General features: G+C 50.3%; 1 protein-coding gene across 4 annotated transcripts in view; it reads right to left on the reverse strand.

Moving 5' to 3' along the window:
* The window catches only part of Tnr (tenascin R), a 385,191-nt gene that overhangs the window by 42,249 nt on the left and 319,870 nt on the right, over positions 1-23,072 (reverse strand). For all 4 annotated transcript variants that reach the window (XM_021722635.3, XM_021722634.3, XM_078022361.1 and 1 more), the window contains 6 exons: positions 22,323-22,473; positions 17,419-17,688; positions 11,784-11,969; positions 2,299-2,388; positions 980-1,243; positions 167-436 (listed from right to left, as the gene is read on the reverse strand). In XM_021722635.3, coding sequence (XP_021578310.2) covers positions 167-436; positions 980-1,243; positions 2,299-2,388; positions 11,784-11,969; positions 17,419-17,688; positions 22,323-22,473 — 1,231 coding nt within the window. The remainder of the gene's footprint in view (positions 1-166; positions 437-979; positions 1,244-2,298; positions 2,389-11,783; positions 11,970-17,418; positions 17,689-22,322; positions 22,474-23,072) is intronic.

Raw genomic sequence — 23,072 nt, forward strand, 5'->3', positions numbered from 1 at the left:
CCTACCTTCCAAACAGGAGCTTCCCATCTTATCATGTAACGCAAAACTGGAAGAAGTAACAGTTCCAGGATGGCTCACCGACCCTCTTTAGCTGTAGAGGCCCACCCTGTCGCCTTTTGAAATTTTATTGAATTTCACCCACGGCTGCCCAGTCTTTCAGCCTCACCTGTGGTGATGGAGCCCACGATGGGCTCTGAGGTCACTGTGCCATGGACAGCCACCAGGTTCACGATATACTCGGTGGCTGGCTGCAGACCCTTCAGGACGGCGTGTCTCTTGGTGGCATCTAAGGAGACCTCCATCATCTCCTCCTCTTCATCCCGGGGGCTGTAGTTCAAAATGAGTCTGTCTGCTGGGGGGGACGGGTCACTCCAGGTGATGTTGACACTGGAGGAGGTCACATGAGAAAAGTGCAAGTGGGAGATGGGGCGGAAGCCTGCAAAACACAGAAGGCGGATGGTTCTGAAACACACATGAGGTGGGGACCGTGGGGTCAGAAGAGCCACTTGACTGCAAGCATCTGCTCCCGTCCTTCCTAAGGGCTCCACTTCCCCACACTCTAGTGCTGTCCACCCTTCCTTTCCCAAACTGAACACTGAAGAGTTAGTTCTGATAAGAACCAGAAAACTCTTTGGTACTGGTCCAGGACTTGAACTCCATCCTGGAAGGGACTTAATGTGATCCATGGGTCCTCAGAGTGCCCACTGACTGAGTGTGGTCAGGGAAAGATGGAGAGGATCAGCTCATAGGAAACAGACACCAATTTCCAGGCATGTGGCATCCCTGCCCCCCTCCCCTTTACTCCTAACCATCCTGTCTTGACATACTTGTTGATTTTTCCTCCATGTCTTCTTTTTCAACCCGTCTCTCTTTCTCTGAAGGCAACGGGGCTTTGGAAGGGTGGACAGCTTAGAGGACCTTCTTGCCACTAAGATTCATGGATCCCTGAACCTGGCTGGGACTTCTGCTGCCCCGGTACCTGTGAAGGCGTCCACAGTGGACTCCAGGCTCTGCTGCCGACCCCTCTCCGCGGTGATGGAGATGATGTACTCTGCCCCAGGCTCCAGATCTGTCAGTGTATACGAGGTTCTGTCCTTGGGCACGGTGACTTCTGAGGCAATCCCAGAGGAGGGGGTAAAGGTAATTCGGTAGTGGTCAATGGGGCCACTGGCCTTGGTCCAAATGAGGGAGATGGAGGTCTCGGAGGAGGCTGTCACCATGAGGTCTCGGGGGCTGTCCAGTTCTGTGGATCAACATAAGTGGCTTATTTTATACAGGCTCCTCAGGATGACCAGTCTTCCCTGGACTACCCTGGGTGTTTCCCAGCTATCAGCAGGCCTGCTGACCGTGAGCCTCAGCTTGTCATTGCTGATACTTGTCTCAGTTTTTGTTAAGCAGTTTCTTTTTGAAAGATGGCCAATGTCTTGGCAAAGAGATAGACAATCTGCAGAAAGGTAATATCAGCTCCAACGCCACTGGAATACATCCACCTCTGGGACAAAGCTGGCTGCTGTTTTTTTAAGTTCTTCATATTAATTTTCACTCTGCCTTTCTCAGTAGGCCAACCCTGACAGCCTCTCGGCAGGCCAACAGGAGCCGCTGCCCAGTAGGGGTACCCCATTCCTGGCAGTGGTAGCTTCCCTTGGCTCTCCCATTTGTCCCTGAGTCACTCTGACTTGGCTAACAGGTGGCCAGATCTGAGCACTCCTGGAGAGCCTCGTCCTCGGGCTGTGGCAGTGAGGTTGTCTGTGCTACGCTGAACCTCGGGAACAGGAGTGGGTCCCAAATCCCCAGCCCAGTCCTGCCCAGGCTGTTTCGTACCTAAGCTCCTGGAGGAACTCTGAGATTTCTTCAGGATTTAGAAGCAAAACTTCTGGCTCCACAGCAGCAAGGGTCTCTAGTGGATTTTTCTACTACCTTTGAATTTTATAGGTTATTTCCAAGTTTAGACCTCCATGCCAGTGACCTCTTGGAGGGAATGTCTTTTGACTCAGACTGCAGCTGCCCTGTTCTGCCTGCTGTGGGTGTTCTAGATAGAAATGGAGCTGCAGTGGCACCTACCTACCTGGGGTTTTCCACCTTGGCTCTGCACTGCTCGGGGCAGCCTTTCAGGCCTGGAGGAGCAAGCACAGGTTCATGATGGGGAGAGTAGGACTCTGTCTTGCATGTCTGATGTTAGAATTGGACATCGAGTGGCTGTTGTCACTAGGTTGATAACTGTCACCAGGGCCCTGTTCTCGATGGCTCTACAGGCTTGCAGGGCTGCCTAGCCTCCCGCAGCACCACCCTCCTACTCACCTGTCCTGGCATTCATGGTGGCCGGCACGCTTTGTTGGGAGTTCATGATGGCAGATATTCCGACTCCATACTCGGTGCCAGGTATCAGATCTATCAGCAGAGGCACAAGCAAACATTAGTGTGCGTGTGTTGGGGGTAGGGCGTGGGAAGGTTGGAGCGAAGGAAGATGAGCTCAGGCTCCTGTTCAGATCTTACCTTTCGTCCTCCTTGAGTCTGCTCCTAATTTTACCTAGTAAATCTCATTTTACTGCTCAGGAAATCCGTACCAAGCCAACAGAATGAACCGGCCAGTGCAAAGCTTCCTTCTTGCTGCTGGTCTTGGACAGGCAATGAGGCTGCCCTTGTCTGTGACCTCCAGAGGTGTGGTCACCTCTAGAAGGTCTCCCTCTGTACTTAGAGTCTCACGTTGGCTAGAACTCGTGAAGGGGTTTCTTGCTTAAATCATAAACTGGGGGAGAGTAGGCTCCCCCCAACATCAGCAATGCAGCAATGCAGGCCCAGAGTGCTTAACACTATGGATCCCACTTTAGAGCCCCTTCTGGTAGCTCCTGGAGGTGACGAAATGCCAGAACTGTCTGACCACAGGGAGTGTGCCTCTCAGGGCATCCTTCTGGGCTTTATATTAAGGATGGTGTCCGGGTTCCCAGAATTCTCTGGGGTCTCTTCCTACCCTCTGGCACATTCGTTTTCAGACCAGCTTGTTGGACTGGTGTGTTGGTGTTTTACTAATTACCACAACTTCACCCATTTATGATCTCCTGGTCCAGGAGAGCTGAAGACCCACAGGGTGCAGCAGGGCCGCTCCTTCTGGGGGCTCGTGGGAGGAGCCACTTGTCTGCCTATCTCAGTTTCAAGAGGCTGCCTGCACTCCTTGGCTCACGGCCCCCTGATCCTTCATCAAGCCCAGCAGCTTAGCATTATTGGCTCTCTCTCTCTCTCTCTCTCTCTCTCTCTTTCTGAACTCGGTTTCCACTGTCACATCTGCTCTGACTCCAACCTCCCTGCATCCATCTGGTCAGTACAGGAAAACTTGCCCGTCTCAAGATCTTCGATTCACCACGTCCACAAAGCCCTTCTTGCCGTGTAAGATGACATGTTCACAAGTGCTCGGGATTGGAACGTGGACATCTCGTGACCATTATTCCATCTACCACCACAGGGGTCAGACTCATTCCCATTTATCATGACTGTGATTGCAGAAAAATGCAACAAAATCAAATGATCACCCCTGGAACCTCCAAAGTTCACTCCGCGTCCCGCTAAGCTCTTTGTGGGACCTTGTGTGGGCTCTCCAGAACCATGGATTATTATAATGCTATCCTGCGTTTATATAACACAACTCGTGCTTTTCAGAATTGAATGTGTCCTGGAGCCTCCCCACCTCCTTGAGAGGGAGGTGGGAGGGCTGTGCTTTCTCCATCTATATTAGTTTCCTGAGGCTCTTGTTATAAATTCCTGCAAACAGGTTACTTAAAACTACAGAAAGTTCTGGAAGTGTGAAGTCAAGGGTCAGCAGGGCCGTGCTCCCTCTGAAGGCTCTGTAGGGGCTCCTGCTGCACCTCTCTCTGGCAAGGCTCTGTAGGGGCTCCTGCTGCACCTCTCTCTGGCAATGCATTCTTTGGAGGACCTCTGAATACCGCTCCCTCCGCCTCTGGGTCCCATGGCATTCTGTGTGTGTGTGTGTGACTTCTCCTCAGACAAGAACAACAGTCTCATGGGGTTTAGGGCCTGCACTAATCCAGTAGGACCTCATGTTAACTAGATTACGTCTCCAGAGGCCATGTTTCCAAATGAGGTCACATCTCCAGGTTCTGGTGGACATGCATTTTCAGAGAATGGTATTCAACTCAGGATACCTTTTTTTTTTAATAAAAAGAAATTGAGGCACAGAGGAAGTCTATGATGAGTTAGAAACCATGACTCCCAGACTTTTTGGCCTGAGAGTGCAGGGCTTTCAGGAGAATTGAGAAGCACTCCTCCACTCCCACCATCTCCTGCTGCCAGACTCACTGGATTCCCAGGGCAGCTGTGACCGCCCTGAGATTCCTGAGGTCAGTCAGGGGATGCTTTGAGCCATCCTCCTTTAACAAATGGCTTGGTTTAGTCAAGGGGAAGGCTGCATGGTAACCAGACCCCTCCAACAGCAGCTTTGGTACAGGCTACACTCTACACACCTCCATGGTGCGTGTGGAGGAAACTACCTGGTGGCATTGGCCACGTTCCCTGGAAGGAATGGAAAGAATGCAGTCTGGAAGGCATTAGGATCAACTTCTGAACCAGCTCGACCACTTTCCTAACCCTTAGTTCTTTCTTTCTCTAATCTGTCAGGTGTGTCTCTAAAGTGGAGGTCAAGTTGAATTCTGACGCACTGTTCTATATGGAGGTCTGCCACCTTCCACAGGGTACAGCTGAATTCTCACCACCTTAAGGTCTCAACTTCTGTAGAATAGGAATAATACCAAGATCATCTATGTGAGGATTAAGCACCTGGCCCGTAGTGACAGTAGCCAGTGTTATTATTATCTAGCAAAGAAAACTACTCCAGGATTTTGAGTCCTTTGGGGTAGGTGGTCTTGGAGCTATATAAAGTACCCTAGGCAGGCACAGGAGGGTCCTCGGTACACCTGTGGTTGCCAGGTTGCTCAGGCTTAACCTGTCGACTCTGTCGGGAACCAAAGATTCAGAGTCGAGGGGTCAGTGTGGAGCTTGCCCTGGCTCAGGACGCACCTGTCTCTAGATGGAGCAGGGACTGCAACACCCCGGGTCCTTTCAAAGCCCACATTTACTTCTGTCAATAGGTTCAGTGAGTCCCAGGTACCTCCTTGGTTGGAGAAATTAGATTACCTTTGGGACATAAACTACTCTTCTCAGGCAACTGATTGAGACCTTCAATTGCCTATAATGAAGTAGAAATTCTCGGCGGTAGATGAAGGGTGACAGATTGAGGGAGAAAGACAGAAATTATATGTTGCCAAACGGATCTAACATGCAACGTTTCCATCCGAGTTTCTTATTTATGAAGCTTAAATGAAATGTTCAATAATTTACAACAGAATCGTCTTCTCCCAGAAAATGGCAGAGCAGAATTGAAAGCACTCCCTCCCAGGTCTCCTGCCTCGGGAATGGGGAGTGGGACTCGCTTCTAGGTGTGTGCCTGTTGCCTGCCTTTGATTGTTCGCAGCTTTCTTCCTGCGCTATCACTGAATTGTTGCTCTTTGCCAGCAAGTAAGATGCAGTTCTGCTGGAAAAGAAAATGTGTACAGGAGACAGACCCAGGACACCTCCATCAGCGCTCCCAGGACCCCTAGGGATTTCTTACTTTAAAGAACCCTTAGCTCTCCATCAACGCTTTCTTTATCTTTCCATCCATCTCCTGCAAGTGGCAGCACATAAATGGTCTGTTCTCTTTCTCAACCAAAGCTCAGAAAATTTATCTCATGGGAAGCCACCGTGCTCCATCCCTTATAGTCTTTCCCGTGTTCCGGCTGGAGGTCGACATGTTCCCAGCTCTCCCCACACACCTTCCTGTGCTTCTCTGAACCCCTCAGGCATACAGGTCATCTGCTTGACAAATACTATTGAGGTCATCCTTTGTGGCAGGCACAAGGCTGTGGGCTGGGGATACCAGCAAGCTGAATGGTCACTGCCCTTGCCCTTCCGGGAATCAAAAGAATCTGAACTGAAAAAGCAAATTAATTATTTACTGAGTACCCATGAGAGGCCAAGCACTGAGCTACATGCAAAAGGTAATCTACAAGTATAATGAAGAAGAAAGGGAGGGAGGGAAGAAAGGGTGAAAAATGAAGAGGTTTTGGGTCTCTGATGGCAACAAACACGGCTATAATTGCAACTTCTTGGAGATCACACACGGCACCTTATTTAATTCTCCTGTGGCTCTGCTGGGAGGATTCTGCTCATGAGCAAGGGGCTCTGAAAAGCCCATTCCTGATTAAGATCACAAAGCTGGTGTTGGAGAAAGCCAGGTTTAGAAACCAAGCCCCTTGTTCTTTCTGGTCCCTGTCCCTAAGAGTGTAATAGGTTGGCAGTGGGGACTAGACAAAGTGACTTGGAATTTGAGAGTGATGGGGTACCACACTGTGGGCTGCTAAGAGCCACTGCAGAGGGGTATGGGATCAGTACAGGCTGGAGTTGGGCCTGAAAGCTAGGTGGAGGAAGGAAATAGAGTTCTCTGGGGGTCAAAATGGGGCAGGGTCAGCAGTAATAGGTAAGTTAGGGCTGAGAGCAACGAGAGGAGCAAAGCTCACCTGCGCTGCAAGGGCTATGGTGACATACAGGCAGAACACCTCCCCTCCTGTTTAGGAAGCCTCCTTGCACACTTGCTGCTGCTAGTGGGGAAAACAGGGTGGTTCCGGGGAAAGGAGGCCTGAGAACGGTCAATGCTGTCTCTTGCTCAGCAAAAGCATGAGTGAGGTGCTTGTGGACTGCCGCCTTGGTTGGGCTCAGGTGAGCATGAAGAAATATGAACCCTTCCATCTCCCAAATCCCTGGGCTGAAGCTCAAGTCCCCTCTCTGGGGACAGGGATTGAGTTGGCCCTAGCACACTGGATTCCTGCCTACACAAAGAGGGACAAACTGAGAACCCTGTCCCAAAGGAGTTTGCAGTTGGTTTATTAGTTTCAATAGCAATTATGTTTTCAGTGGTTATTGTTAGTTTTCATGTCTGTCTCTTTACTGTAATCTTAGGTCTTTAAGATAAAGGATCTTATTTTTTTTCAGCATGCAGTATAGTGGAAAAATATATATGAAGCAGAAGTAGCATAGTGCCCATGGTGGTAGGGAGATTTCCAAGAGAGGATGTCTGCACTGGGTTTTGAAGGGTCTTGTGGCCAGTTGGCTGGGGAGAGCATTCTAGGCAGAGAGAAGAGCATGTGCCAAAGTAGATCTATTAAAATCATTCATGAACCTAATATCAGACCCCACCACAGGCAAATTTCCCAGTGGTGTAATTTGGGAAAACTAGAGATTTCATAGATGGAGAGATACTTGAAGACAGGGGGGTCTTCTGACAGCCCCTGAAACCTCACCAGGTAGGCAAGGGTCTACTTTTTGGTTAAATGGAGAGCTAAGCTCCCAAGGTTCTTGCATAAGAAGGTGTTTCTGCAGGTCTCCCCAGATGAGGCAGGCTTTGGAGGACATCCCTTGCTCTTTGGGGTATAAATGATGTTCAAGTATCAAGAGGAGCTGTCCACTCCATCCTGATTCTAAACCCATACATGCAAAGAAGAATAGCAATACCAAGCATTCTCAGAGGGAACTTTCTTGTTGCCAGAGAAATTAATGAGGATCATGGCTCATCCCCCCATCCTGCAGGCACACCCCATTTCTATAGACAAGGGCTTGCTCTAAACAAGTGCTCCTTGCTGAAGAAGCCAAAGCAGAAGCTGAGACATCCCCGGCTGACTTTTCTCCTGGGCCCCTTTCCCAAGGCTTTTAACACTAGAAGGGACAGGCGCCCCAGGTCCCAACTCCATGAGGAGGTGTGTGGACGCCTTCCTCTTCTGCTTGGGTCTCTGCAGCCCACTCCCACTGTCCTGCCCCCGAAGCCCCAGAAACGACCTTGTGTTTAGAGGGTGCCTCACCAAAGTGACCACTTGGGGTCACTGTGACCTCACCCAGAGGTGGCTGAACACACTCTGGCCCTGGTTTCAGGCCCAGCACCCTGACCCCTCTCAGGAGAGCCCACAGGGCACTGAGGGCCTGGTGCTGATGTGGTATTTGTGTGCCGCCATGAGGAAGTGCAGACAGGGTGCAGGGGAGCCCGAGGGCCTGGCTGGCAAGGGGACGGGAGTTCCTCGAAGAAGATCCTCCCATGGACAAGCATGGTCTCCTGCCTCTGCACCTTGAGGACCTCACCATGTCACCACCACCCCACCAGGGCCTGAGTGAACATGGAGAGTGATACACCTACCGGGATGTGGGCCTGCATCCACTTCCCCTGGCCACCAGAGGCCTGGAAGGTGGCCGATCACATCACCTGATAAAGACACGCCTGCACACACCAGCACGCACGTGTGCACAAGGCATGTGATTGCATGTGTGTGTGCATGGTACATGTATGTGAGTGTGAGTGCAGGTGGGGTGTGAGTGCAGCTGTGCCTGTGCCTTTGTGATTTGTGTATTTGAGAATGTGTGTGTGAGTGGTTGTGTGAATGTGTGTGTGTCTGTGTACGTGTGAGTGAGTGTGTCACATGTGGCTGGCCCTAAGTCTTCTTTCCTTGCAGTCCTGTGTTGTATTGCGATGTCTAAAGGGACTGAGGCCCTGGGTTTCTGAGCCTGTTGGTGGCTTTTCCGGTGAGCCACTTGCTGGCTGGTCAGGTGGCTGTTGGCAAGGCCCTCGAGAGGGCTTACAGGCCAGTTCATATCTCCTTGTTCTCTTGGTCCTGGGGACCCTCAAGGGTGGCCTCTGTGCATGAGGGAGGCCTGGGGAGAGAGCACAGGTGGCCGGGGGCACACTCCTCTGCCTTCCAGGTAAACATGGTAGCCACACCTGCCTCCTGGATGACCCACAGAGGAGTCACGGCAGGTGCAGTAACCAGAGTGGTGTTGACGACTTGTACCAGTCCCAGGCAGAGAGGTGCCTCCTGACCACCTTTCAGCCAGGGGCCCAGACCTCCTTTCTTGGCTGGGTCTCTATCCCCTTCCTCTGTCCACTAGGAGTCTTCCGTGAGGGCTGATTGTCTTGTGCTGCTACCCAGGCATCAGAGTGGTGACCACAGCCCCCGTGCCAAGTTCTAACCTGGAGGTGCCTTGGAGAACACACAGGGACCCTTTGGAACTCCAGGTGTGGTTTACAGGCCAACTCCAGGTGTGGTACACCAACCCACCTAAGAGGCTGAGCCAAAAACGGACTCATCTTTAAGACAAGGAGCCATCAGAGCAGGGGGCTATCACGGCAGACACTGCGTCTGTTGTTCAGAAACAAGTTCATACTCCAGAGGGAACTGCTCAGAGAATGGTGGGGAAGATGTCTGGTGCTGCGCCCAGCTGGGCTCCGTGTGGCAAAGGGCAAGGTCTGTGAAGGGGGATTAGGGGGTGTGCTGCTGCAGTCCTTGGAATGACTCAGAGCCCACAGAGTCGGGGAAGGCCCGGATCCCACAGCAAAGGGCCAACGTGGGCAAGGCCTCTGCAGTCCAAGGGCCATCGGTGGTATTTTGTGGGAATAGAGGGAGCTGCGTGTGTGCCCAGAGGGGACCAGGCTGTCATGGGTCCCTGGCTGAGCTCTGTGGAGGAGAAGAACAGTACAAACTTCCCAATGGCTTCTGACGCTCCGTGTTAGCAGCTCTTCCCTGAACTCCCTACACACGGGACCCCCTGGAAGATTCATGGTGACCCTGGGAGGTGAGTGGTGGGAGCCCTGCTTTACAGAGGGAGGAACACAGGCCGAGAGGTCTTGCTGGTGGCTCAAATCACCCGCAGGAAGGGGTGAGCTTGGATTTAAGTCCAAAGCCTGGGCTCCAAATGTGTCACCGGGCCCAGGGTCTCCGGAGACCTTGGGGGCTGCAAAGATTTCCTCTTTGGGGTACAAGCAGGGCTGGAGGGAGAAAGCTCTGCCGCTTGGAGGTCAGATCACACGGCTCCCTCCCCTCTTTCTCCTTGGGGCCCTTCCTTTTCTTCCTCCAGATACTGCTGCAAGAGAGCAAGTGATCTTCGTAGCTGGAGTCTCAGCCTGTAGCATGTCCTTGACTTGGTTTCCTTACCTTCCTTAAATCACATTAAGACACTTGCCTTCGTAAATCTCCTCAGCTGTGAGCTCCCTGAGATAATCGTGTGACACTGTGTGAGTGTGTGTGTGTGTATATTTGTGTGTGTGATTTTTCGTCAGCCCCACTCTAGCACAACATACTAACCTACCTAAACCCACTACTCATAATAATTTACCATCCCTTAGAGCCTGTGGCATTTGAATCCGGACCGTCCCTCACATTTGGCTTGTTTGTGGGAAGCAGCAGCGGTGGGAGGAGAACCTTCGGACCGGGACTCAGAAACCGAGTCCACTCACAGACCAGTCCACTCACAGCTGCGGACTTGCTAGCTCTGTGAACCTGGCAAGTGTCCAGATTCCCAGGGCCTCCGTTTCCTCATCTATAAAGTGGGGTTGCTAACAGGACCATCTCATGAGGTTTCTGCGAAGATGAAAGAAGCTATCACTGTGGCCAGGAGGTCTGGGATTTCAGCTCAGGAGGAAAACAGCTTTGATTGTGCCGCCCTGGTTTGAGGTCCACTCTTTGCTGGGTAACTTTTGACTAGGAAGATGGCAGACACTTCTGCAGGAAGCCAAGACCAGTCAACAGACTGTCTGGGAGCCCTCGGGCAGCCCGGGCCAGGACCGCTCAGCAATGCCTTCATCAGGACCCAGGCCCTGGGTTTGCAGTCGCCCTCCCTGGGCAAGGTGTGGCAGCAGGCTCTCTTGGATGGGTGTGCTGAAGGGCCCAACAGGAGTCAGCACTGTTCTCCAGCCAGGTGTGGTGGGCAGTGGGCACTGCCTTAGTCCACACCACCACTTCTCTTGTTTAACCCCAGCATGGTCTCCTGACCAGCCTCTGCCCTTGACCTTCTCTGCATACGGCAGTAATTACATCACCTTATTTACAACCCTCAATGGCTCCTCATGGCCCTCTAGAATAAACCCGAGTTTTTACAGGGTATATAAGGATGACCAGGCTCTCACCCTGTCACTGGCCTCTCACACTCTATGTTCCAATCAGAGTAAACTTTTGCAGCTTCATTCACTCATCCCTTCAAGAAATACTGCTCTAGGACCTAGAATATTCTAGATACCGTAATGGACCCTGGGGATTCAATGATGGGAAAAAGAAAATGTGGTCCATCTTCCCTGGAGCGCCAGGTCTAGGGAGAAGCTCAGCTGTCAAAGAGTCGTGCCCACAGGTCAGAGGCATCTTGAGCCGTGCTGAGAGCGAGCTGGACAGCATGATCTGGCTTCTTACAAAGTGGCATGTGAACTGGGGGCGGGAGGGAAAGCCAGCATGGACTAAGAGCAGAGCAGAGCACCACGGCAGGAAGGACAGCACGTCCAAGGGACTCCCAGACCCATGGGCCAGGAGCAGAGAGGGCACAAGGGGATGGGGAGGGGGCGGGACTTGAGAAGGCAGGGGACTGGGCAGGGCAGGCCAGCCATGCTTAGGGCTTTAGTGTGCCCTGAGAGCAATGGGCAAACACTTTGTGTTACCTCAGGAGGGTTTTACTTGGAAATTAGATATCGATACACTTTGTGTTACCCCATGACCATCCAAAGGTATGCACAATGAGTTGGCATCACCAAGAAAGTATTTTGGAAAGACCCTCCCATTTTGATGGATTGGATGAGCCTGAAGAGGAGGTCCCTGCAGAGGTTCAGGGAAGGGATGAGAGTAGCTCAGTGGGTTGGCTTTGGGCAGAGTGGCCCGAGAGAGAGCTGTGAGGGTGTAGGCTGAGCAACCATTGTGCCCCCAAGAGACAGCACTTACCTGTGAGGGTGGCTCTGGTGGTTGGACCAATGCTTTTGGGGACCAGCACCTCATGGTATTGCTCCCCAGCCAAGGTGCTGTAGACGACCTTGTATTCCTGAACTTCTGCCTCGCTGTTATCCCACTCAAGGTCAAGGCTGGTTGCTGTGCGGGAGCCGACTCGTAAATTCTTGGGGGCATCAATCTCTACAAACAGACAGACATCACCAACATCACGCCCGGTAATGTGCCTCTGTGGTGCACCTGGAATTTTAAAAATCTTTGTGGCGAGACCCCACGCTTCCTGACCCTCTGCCTCACATTTGAGTGAGCTCTGTTTCTGCCCCTGGCTTTTTGGTCTGTCCCAGCAAATTCCTTGGTCTGGTTGGAGGGTTTTACTTGGAAATTAGACATCGATACACTTTGTGATACCCCATGACCATCCAAGGGTTCCAGAAACTTGGAAATGAGCCAACTAATATCACAGGCTCCAAAACAAAGCAAAGGGAACCCCAGTAGGAGAAAACCAGGGATAATCCTCAAGTGATTAAAATGGAAGAGAACAAAATCGGGTCTGAACATCAAGCAAAGGGAGGAGGGTTGATTTCAAGCTGCCCTTCTGGAGTTTACGAGTATAGAAATAGCTGAAAGGTTTACAGATTGGAAAATTAAAACACAGACAGGGGAAGTGAGGTACTGGGAAGAATACGGGGTTTGGAGTCAAGCTTCAGTTCGATCTCCAGCTCTGACACCTGCAGGAATGGGTCTCACTGGGACTTGATGGCCACTTCTGTAAAAGGAGCAAATGATGCCATATTCCAGTTGCCGTACGGTTAGACAATACATGTCAAGTTGGTTGCCTGGTGCCTGGTGTGAAGATAGGTGTCCAGACCCTGGGCTGGCTTCCTGTTGCCTCCAAAACTCTTCCTGAGTTCCAACAGTATTGCACCCCAATGCTCACTCTTAGGGTTCCACAAATTCCAGTGCAATAAAGGGACTATCAGCTTCGGCATCTCTCCCACAACCCCAAGGAGCTGCTTCTCTCCCTGAGAACTGACGGTCTTGTCAGACTCATTTGGGGACCTCTAGGTGTGACCCTGAAAAACTGAGACCCAAATTTAACTTGGAGCAGACCAGTCCTTTGTTCCAAGCAAACCTCCCCTGGGCTGCTGTAGTCTGCAAAAGCAAAGCAAGTATCCTGCATCCTCTTGCAAAGACGAGAATGCTGCAAATCCACCCCAAAGCAGAGGCTTGGGAGTGAGAAGTATTCTGTTTAGTGATGTAAATTGGGTGAATCTTTTAGCAGATTTATGCCTCTGCAGCTTGTTTTCTGAGAACTGTTTTTCCAGTCAAAGTACTTTAGCAAGGGGAGCTGTGCATGCCTGATGTGTTGTGTGTGCTATTCCTCTAGCAGTTGGGTGGAGGAGCCCGTGGGGGGATGTGCCTGACATCATGGCCCTGAGTGTCATGGGCGGGGTGTGGCACCTGACCTGAACTGGGGCAAGAACAGCTGGGTTAGGGTCAAGGTGGAGACCTACACCTAGCGCTCTTACCTTGGAAATGTCCCCTTTTTATAAGGACTCAGAGGACTCACTGCCAACAGTTCTGGGAGGTTTCTTCTTAGGGCTTTTGCCCTGTGGATGGGGGCAGAGTTTTCTGTGAAGGGAGTAGACACTCCCAATGCCAACAACCCTAAAAGAGGTCATTCCTGGAACAAGAGCTTGGGCAGAGGGGAACCTACTTGTGGTCTCAGGGTCTGGAGGCCTGGCTAGGAGGGGAGGCTGAGAGGCACCCCTCTAGGCGGGGAACAGAGCTGATCTCTAATGCATCAGCAGGCCTGGGGCGAGAGGCAGAGGTAGATGGCTAATGGGGGCTGTGGAGGGACTTGTGGCTATGAATTCTAAAGCACAGGCTAGATCCCATGATTCTGTTCTGAAGCCTTCCCTGTTGCTCCCATCATGAGCTCCCGAACCTCCCTGCAGGCCCGCTGGCCTGGCCTGCCTGCTCCCATGCATCACCCTGTCCTGCTTCTACCCTATCCCTGGGGCTCAGCTGTCTGCCTTCTTTCTACTGTTGAAACACATCAAGCTAATTCCTACCTCGGGCCTGTGCACTGGCTGCTGCATCTGCCTGAAGTGAGCTCCAGATCCCTGAATGACTTAGTCATTGAGATCTTAGTTACAATGTCACGTTCTCAGAAAGCCTTTCCAAACGGCTGGATCCAGCGGATCCCCTCCACGTCATCCATTTCACTTCTCATCACAGAGCTCACCATCACAACAATCTTGTACATTTCTTTCCTTTTCACTGGCAAGTTTCCCCCAGGAGTATGCCATGCATGTGATCCAGGTCTTGTCTTTTTTGTTCTACACCCTTGGGTCCATCAGATGCTCAATAAATACACACCAAGTCACTGAATGAACACCATCAGCTCTGTTTTGTTGGCTAATTCAAAGCCTCTGCAAAAGTCTTGTCAGCTGTTCAGCCACGGGGCTTGGGATGCTTGGGGTGAGGTGGTTCAGGGAGAAGAGCTTTGGCTGAGGACAGCTGGTGTTGCAGGGGCAGGAAGCCCCCATGTCCTCTGCCATCCACGGTGAGAATCTTGGCTGGGAAGGTAAGTACTGTCCTGGTTGAACTTGGGAAAGAATTTCTATGAGAATCCCAGAGTGGAATCACTGAAAAGCAGATGGGGCTTGAACCTTCCTGGTGTTCCCATTAGTTTCCCAGAAATGGTACTCCAAGTTGGATATTTTAATAGAAAATTATTGTCTAAAAGTCTAGAATCGAGGTGTTGGCAGAGTCGCTTCCTTGGGAGGGCCGTGGGAGAGCGTGGCGGCCTCTCTTGGCTTCTAATGAGTGGCCAGCCATCTTTTGGTGCTTCTATCTCTGCTCCCATCTTCAGGTGGCGTTTTCTTTGTGGGCATGTCTGTCTCTGTCAGAAGTTCCCCTTTCCATAAGGACATTGTCGTATTGGGTTAAGGCCACCTCAATGACCTTATCTTAATTTGCCTAGAACCTATTTCCAAATAAGGTCACATTCATATGTACTAGGGCTTCGACACCTTTTCAGGAGACGTAGTTGAACCCATATCAGCATTAAAGAGAATTCCAGAAGCATTTAGGTCACATGCACCGGTGGCTGAACTCTGTGGCTTCAGGCTTATGCTCAAAGATGCCCCCTACAGCAACAGTCCAGGGGTGGTGGCGCCCCCTTGAGGGCAATGGAAGGCCAGGCTGCTGAGGGTGGGGATTCAAGAGACTGGGCTCCAGATTTCCTGGGTTGGGGCTGGCTTCTCCCTTGCCACTGGCTTGGGATGCTGCCATCCAGAGCCTTTTCATTTTTCAGAGCAGCACTAAGACCCAGGCAAATATCCCACTCACCATGCAGGAAGCAAATCTCTGTTTTAATTGCCTGTGCAATTAGTGCGCTCCTAGTGTCGAAGCCATCACCTGGAAAAGCACTTTGGTTAATTTGAATTTAAGCGGAGTTCTGGAATGACTAAGGGCCCTGCCGCGAGGGCCCGGGTACCCTCTCATCATTCAGCTGGCACATGCCAACCCCGAATTTGAGAGTCTGTCTGCAAAGCTATTTGCGGCTTCTGGCCTCTTCTCCCCTCCCCTGCTCCTGAAGCAGAGGGGAGTGGGTTGGATGGACAGGCCGAGGCTGCACAGAGAAGGCAGCCAAGGCTGCCACTCACCAGGCACCGGAAATGGGAGAATGGAGCAGAGGCGGGCAGCAGGGAGCTGAACCCCGGGGGCCCTTGGAGGCGGGATGTAATTGTCTTGATTGGAATTTTCCTGGGCCACCGGCCAATCCTGCTTCCGTCTTGTTGACCTGAACATCAAGAATTTGCTTTTCACCACGCTGCTCACTGCTCCACAGCCCTTTTCTCCTGTTTTGCCTCTTCAAACTCCTTATCAGAGCAGAGCACAAAGAAACCACTTTCCAAACACAAACTCTCCTGAAAGTAACAAAAGAATGCAGCACTGCCCAGGGCAGACACCACCATCCTGAGCAGGTGCTGTGGTGTGTGCGTGGTGGGGGTTGACCTTGAATTCTCAGACTGAGAATATCACAGGGGATATCACAGGTCATCTTTCCTCACACTCTGCCAGGAATATCTTAGTTAAATGAGGGAGAAGAAGGGAAGAGAAATGGGCAGAATTCGGCTCCTCTTTTCCAGGGAGAACATTCAGTCTGGGGTTGTGTTAAAAAAAAAATTACCACTGGCCACCCGCTGGGTGAGGGGGTGGAGTCTGGGTAAAGGATAGATAACCTGGAAGTTCTCTTGCAGAATGAAGTCCTGCCTTCTGCAGCTCGCCAGTGTCTACATTTGCTTCTTTTTAAGAAGCAAAATCTTCTGCGTGGAAAGAGCCCCATTGAAAGACTCCTGCTTCTCTGTCACTAGGGAGGGTGGCCTTAATGGCCAGCTCTGCAGCAGAGCCTGGACACTGTCCAGCACTTCCCTCTCTTGTGGGATGGGCTGCCCCATGGACCAGGTCTCCTCCCATTCCTCCTTGCTCTAAGTCCTAATCCATGTAGCCCCCAGGTCTGCCACATGGACAGGTAGCCCAGGTCCACAGCGCCCATCAGCTTGCAAATCTAGCTGGCAGTCACACTTGGCTGCACGCTCCAACCTGGGGAACGTTTTGGTGTCTTTCTCTCTTATTCTTTGCCTTATTTATCAATGGCTGAAACCCAGGTGGAGCAGCGAGTGCTAGCTATTGAGCCTCCTTGAAGCCCCTGGGCTTGTCCACCCCGTGACAGGATCTCAGGCCACAACCCAAGGCAAGATGCTTGAAATAGTGATTCTTCTACTGTCAGATGGTGCTGCTTCTTGGATCCTACAGATGGCATCAGTTTCCTCGAATCCCTGGGACCCCTTAGAGTTAGCAGAGTACCTCGACATGTTCCCCAAGGCAGAGAGGCCGATGCCCATCCTGATTAACGAGGCTCAGTGACCAAGCTGATCACAGAGCCTTGCTGACTGAGCCAGGGTGCCAGGAAGCTGGTCCCTTGGGTGGTTCCTGTCTTTCTTGCCCACAGTTGGCCAGACTAATGGGCACTGAGAGTCGGAGCACGTCACCTGAGCTCTGGCCCTTCCCGAGTGCTGGTGAAGCTCTCTGACCCTAACAGCCTTGGGAAGGGGGCCGTGGTCACCATGGCGGTTGGGAGGCGTCATGTGGGCTTCCAGTTTCCTGTCCCTGGAATCAGGGCTTGGGTTGGCCCCATGCTGGTGCTTACACAGGACGAGTCACAGCCCTGCATTCGGCCTGTGGTGGGTAGGGTTGGGCTTTGAACCACGCCGAGGTGCTCCACTGTGGCCATGCAGCCATTACAGATTTAGAGAATGACTACAACAATATCCACAAAGATGCCCCGATGTCTTCAAGATAAATGTGTCATTTTACAAATGTCATTTTGCAAACCTCAGGGACTCATCGGAGGACAGGACTCGGTCGCTGGTCTGGCTGGCAGAACGAGGATCAGAACCTGTTCTGCTCACTCTGGTGCCTGCTTTTCCTTTGTGCTGCCTTGCCCCAGACCACTCCCCTCCTTCTGGCACTGACCACCCCACTCCTTTCTGCTCCTCTTGTGAGGACTCCACCAGCTGGCTCCCCCCACCCCGTGCTCCTCTTCCCACGGCAGCCTTACCTGTTGTGAACTCGGTGGTGGTGGATGCGCTCTCGTTGGCCCCTCGGACCGCACTGACCGACACCGTGTAGCGGGCGCCGGGCCGCAGCGCTTGCACCGAATACTGGCTGAGGGGAGGCTGCAGCCGGAAGGTGGTCTTCCCGCCTTCCCCGCCCACCAAGCCGTATTTCAAGAGAATGAAATCAACTTTAGCTCGAGGTGGGGTCCACTCCACAAAGGCCACTGTGTCAGAGACATCTCGAACCAGGATCTGCGTGGGCCCATCAATGACTAAATGAGAAGGATCAGATAGAACAAAACGTCACCCGTGGGGCATAAGCCTTTGGCATCTGCCCCCTCCTTCTGGTGTGAGCTTGCTGAAAGAGGGCCTGGTGTGAGCCTCCCATTTTGCAGACAGGGAAAGTGGGGAACACACTTTGGCAGTAGGACTCAGTTCTCCTGATGTTGGTCCAGTTCTCCCTTTACCACGCTGTAGCTTCTGGGGCTGGCAGTTCCCAGACTGGGAATGGAAGGGCACTTCCTGGTCTGAGAGATTCAGACCAATTTCTTTCTGCAGGAAATGGGACAAGGACTTGAGGACCAAGCTTCCGGTGCCCAGCTCCCACCTTCAGGGAGCCCCTAGGAAAAGTCTGTGGAGTGACCACCTGTCTAAACATCTGAGACTTAGACCTAGTTGTCAGAGGTCACTGTGAGTGTTCCAAAGCTGACCCTGTCCAGCTGTACTCACACCCAGACAACCCAGTGGCTGAGACTGTGCCAAACCCAACAGATGTGTGCCTTTGTGCCCAGGAAACATGCCCTCTGGGAAGACACAGTCCTCTGGGCCATTTTTGTTTTCTCCGCCAGGGCTTGGATTTTTCTGAGAAGGAAGGACACTGCAGTTACACCTAGGTCCTCAAGGTTTCCAGCGAATGTCCCTCATGAGCCCTGGCCTCTGGCACCAGGTAGCTGAGGGGAAGGCTGGGAAAACTGGCTGGTCTCCTACAGGGCACAGCATCGCAGCTCTAGCACCCGCTGGGTGCTGTTCCTATTGAATTATGCTGGGAGAGGGCCAGGGAATGTAGAAGGGGAATAGCAAGAGGGAGAACCTGGGAGAAGATTACTTCTCAGCTCCTCGTGGGATGTCTGCATGGCTAATAGCTCTTTCCTAAGCATTACTCACTACCTGCAAAAGAGGAGGCCCAGACTCCAGATTTGCATTTGCTGTGTGACCTCATTGCTCTGGTTTGATCCGATCAATGTTGATATTCCCCAAGGATCTGGAATTGGCACCAAATTGACTCTGGTTCTCCAAGCAGCCTGTGTGGGACCATGAGCTGGTGTGGCCATTGTCTATCATATTCATGCAGAAATAGAAACATCGGATGGCATGGGGCAGGGAGGAGGAGAGGAGAGGAGAGGATTGAAGAGGGGACAACAGGGGAGGGGAGATGAGGGACCATATGGAACTTCTAGAAAGCCCCAGAGTAACTTCCTGCCATTCCATTTTGTCATTTGAGTCTTTCATTAGGCCCTGATGTGCTTTTGACCTTGGGTTTCTATGAAACACCCTATGTCCTTCCAGAAACTTCTCTTTAGCTTCAGGTAATTCAGGTACATTTTCCTTGCTGGTTAGCTGAGGGTCTTGACTGAGCCTTGTTTTATAATCAGCCCACACTGTTCCACCTTCTGCTCTGACTCCAGATACGAGGTCTCTCTCTCAGCTGTCACGGAGTCCCTTGACTTTTCAAAGCTGGGCTGTCCCATCGGCACCACGCCCTCTTTCTGGATCTAGCCCACTGCTGTTTTTGTATTAAGCAACTTGAGGATTTTGGGTCTAGCATCTGGCACCAGCCAAAATGAAAATCACCAGACCACTTTGGTGCCAAGTGGCTGGGAGATCAAATGAAGTCCTGTCTTTTATATTTAAGGTAGTCACAGGACTGAACAGAAAATACCCAGACTGCTTCTTTTCAGCATGCTGCACTTGGTGGTTTTAAGTAACCTGGGCCTTTTTAACTTCGTTTAATTTAATTAAAAGATGGAGGAATGGCCTCCTTACTGTGGTATAAGCATAATGGAAAGAGATGCTTAGTCAACGGGTTTTGAGTCGATGAAATGAATGGGGGAGCCTCTTCACCATGAGAAAGGGGGAAACATTTCAAGGAGCTGGAGCTTCTAGAAGAAAAAAAAAGAAACTCAAATGACCACATAAGGCTTTTGTCCTTCCACTCTTGGATACAAAAAAATCCCTGACCATAATGGAGTGACCATATTAGACTGTGATTATGTAGCACAGAGGGCTCTAGCTGCAGGAGGTCTCCTATTTGCATGCGCTAAATGGCCTGTCCTGAAGAAGCCAGGCTGAGTGCAGATGAGGACTCAGAGCTCCACCAGAAGGGGCTGGTGTAGGTCAAACCTCAACAGAAGGAAATAATTAAACAATCGCTTCCTAAAAACAGCAGACGGGATTGGGAGCTGGCCATCTTTTCTGTTGTCACCCTTGGATTCTGCCCTTTGGTTGGTCACTTGGTAGTAATGTCGCATTCCAATCAAGGAAGGATCATCTTGCTTTCAATTTAGTCCCAATTTCTAAACAAACACAAGTTCTACTCAAAACGTGAACTGGAATACATGTTTCTCATTTTTCATTTTTCCCCCCATGGCTCTGTACATGATGTCAAAATATTAACACTAGGACTTTTCTTCTTGATTGAAAAAGATCTGCCTGGATTTACTATGGATTTCTAGATCCACATTTTAATTTTAATCTTAAGGGACTTCCAGACCAAGAAATACTGCAAAAATGTGGTTTGAATGTAAGACTAAGGCAGGATAGGACTCCCTTCTTTAAGTACTTTCAATGCTTCAGAAGACTAATATTCAATTGTAATGTTCTCTCTCCTCTGTGAACCATCCTTTGTCTTCTACAAATGCTTTTTTTTTAAACATGAAATCACAAGAATGGCCTGGGGACCGAGAAACAATCCTTATCAGAAGTGAAGAATCTGCACGTGTCATCGAATGTCAAGGCTTCAGGTTGCAGCATAACCCTGGGGAACTGAGCGGTGCCCTTAGCCTTCTGGATATTTCTGCAGAGCACTTTTGGATTTTAGGCTATGGGGTTTCATATTTGGACTAAAACAGTAGCTTGAAAGCCTTTTTTTTTTTTTTTTGAGTGAAACTTTTTTTTTTTTTAAACAGAACATTTTAAATGGCTGTTCAAAATACAAAACAGATCAAAGTGGAGCTGCCCTGGTTGGAGGCATCTCAGAGGAAGTAATTAGAGGTGTGGATCTCCACCTGATCCTGGCCTCAAGGCACAGGTGGTGGAACCCTGGGGCACCAATGGAACACAAGCTAATTCCATCAGAGTTTTAATCAGTGCTTCTCAGACAGAGTACAGGCCTCAGCACCTGAGGTTCCATGGTTCCAAGAAGCAAAGGATGAATCACTAATCTTCATGGTCTTATTTCACAGTGCTGTGGTTCCCTTTCCCAGTCAATTCAATATTTTGTTCTGGACCTAATATTGTCTTGCAAGGGTGACACTTTCTGTTTATGAAAAATAAAACTGTATCAATGTTCACCTATCTCGGTGTTTGTTACTGACAAGGAAAGCTGCCTAGCCTGGGCCACAGCTCTCCCAGCAACAAAACTAGAACAAGAAAATGATCCCACAGACTACATTGAACTTTTAAGGAAAAAAAAGATATTGTGTGAAGGCACTTACATTTGCATCACAATTGCTCATTTTGGGCCTTGAAGTTGAACGCCCTTTGTTAGTTCAGGAAACAATAAGGCAAATAGAATAGAGTTAACCAATCAATCCTTAAAATATAATAACCTTGAAGGAGATGAACTGTGGGGATGAACTAATAAGCAACTTAGGTTGTCACACTGAAAAGTGACCCAGCTCCACGTACTGCTTTGACATGGTTTGTCTCTGACTACTTTTACTTCCAAGCCTGGTTTCTGGGTATATCTTTATATACTAAGTGTTAAATACTCACTTTTATTAAAAACATTGAGTCTTCATTTGGACCTACAAATGTAAAAATCCTGGCAACTCTTTCCCCATTTTGCATGTGTCCCCTTGGCTCTGAGTCCGCAGAGCAAATACCTCAGTGAATACCTCTGATGAACTGAAACCACCCCACGGGCCACAGCAGCTCCAGGGTCATCAATGAGACTTTGGCCATCCTCAGATAAGGATCAACCAGATCACAGTCCCGCCAAGACTGCCTGAGTATGCACATGTCTGGTCCCCTTTGTCTATATAGCTTGGCAGTTCATGTCAGTAACTGCTGAAAATATGTCTTCCTCGTCCTCCCAGGATGGCCATCCTAATTCACGTTCCTTCCCTGCTTCTCACCATGACTTTTGTGGATTGGTTTTTGGGTGGATGGCCAGATATGATTTGTTGGGATTCCCCAGAGTTAGGCCTCTGGATTAGGACTCTAGTAACATTAGCGGCATAGTACTAATCACTTCTTATGCTTTATCTAATTTAATCCTCACACTGACTCATGGACATACTATTGCTCCTCAGTTGTAAAGCAGGTTGACATCTGAGAAGGTTTGGCTGACTTTCTCCAAATCTTACACTAGGTGAGATGAGTCTTTGTCATGAGATTTTGGTTCCAAAGCTCTAAGGGGTTAACATACGAGGTCTCTTGGTGAGTAATGAGGATCAGAGAAATTGCCTGGAGAATCTCGACAGAGAGTTCCTTAATGGAACATGGATTTCTATGCTTGCAAGAAGAGCAAAAGGAGTATTGTCAGCTAAGTGTCTGGTAGAGTAGACCCATCTCCAGGCCCCCTGATCACTCAGCTCTGGCAGGAACCCAGCGGCTGTTTGCCTCCCCACATCTTGGGTGATTCTGCAGTTCTTGTTCCTGGGTGACCTACAACTGGAGCACTCACCAGTGGAGACGCTGGCCGAGGTTGGGGGGCTCCGGGCTTGTTCTTTCAGGGCCACCACATTGACAATGTATTCCTCCCCAGGCTTTAGCCCAGTCTGGTTAAAGGAGGTGACGTCACTTGGAAGCTGAGCAATCACTCCTCCTTCATTGTTCTGGAGAGCGAGCAGGGAAGGAGCAGAGAAAGGAAAAGAGAGAATCACCAGGAGTGAAATCAGCGAAAGAAGGACAGGGAACACTGACTTGGGAACTGGAAAGTAAAAACGGGGGCTACTTCTACTTCCTCCAGGCTGACAGAGGAGAGTCCGGGGCTAGGAACAACTCCCAGCAGGCTCAGTGAGAACCGATTTCAAGAACATTTCTTTGGCTTCTCCTGAGTTTTTAAGTTAGCCAATAAAAATTAGTCATGAGGCGATGCAGATTGGCTCTTGCCAAAGACTGAATGTTCAATGGTTACAGGTAACATCCTTCATTTTTTTTTTTTTGTCATTTAGTGTTACGAGCCTGCCTTTGGCTGTTTAGAAGAGTACAGTTGTGTGTAAACATCTTTATAATATCCACAACGTATTTCAAGCTAAGAAATTCCCAGATTTTTTTTAATGAGCTGGGGCTGTTATTTGGCTATATCTGGAATTTCTCATGGTGTTACAAAGGGTGAAAATCTATCAGTGTCATGTTTCCACCTCACCCAGATGAGTTAAGACTCAGAGACATAATCGTGAAGTACCAAAAAAAAAAAAAAAAAGAAAAAAGA

Source organism: Ictidomys tridecemlineatus, chromosome 10 (assembly GCF_052094955.1).
Source record: "Ictidomys tridecemlineatus isolate mIctTri1 chromosome 10, mIctTri1.hap1, whole genome shotgun sequence".
Lineage (NCBI taxonomy): Eukaryota > Metazoa > Chordata > Mammalia > Rodentia > Sciuridae > Ictidomys > Ictidomys tridecemlineatus.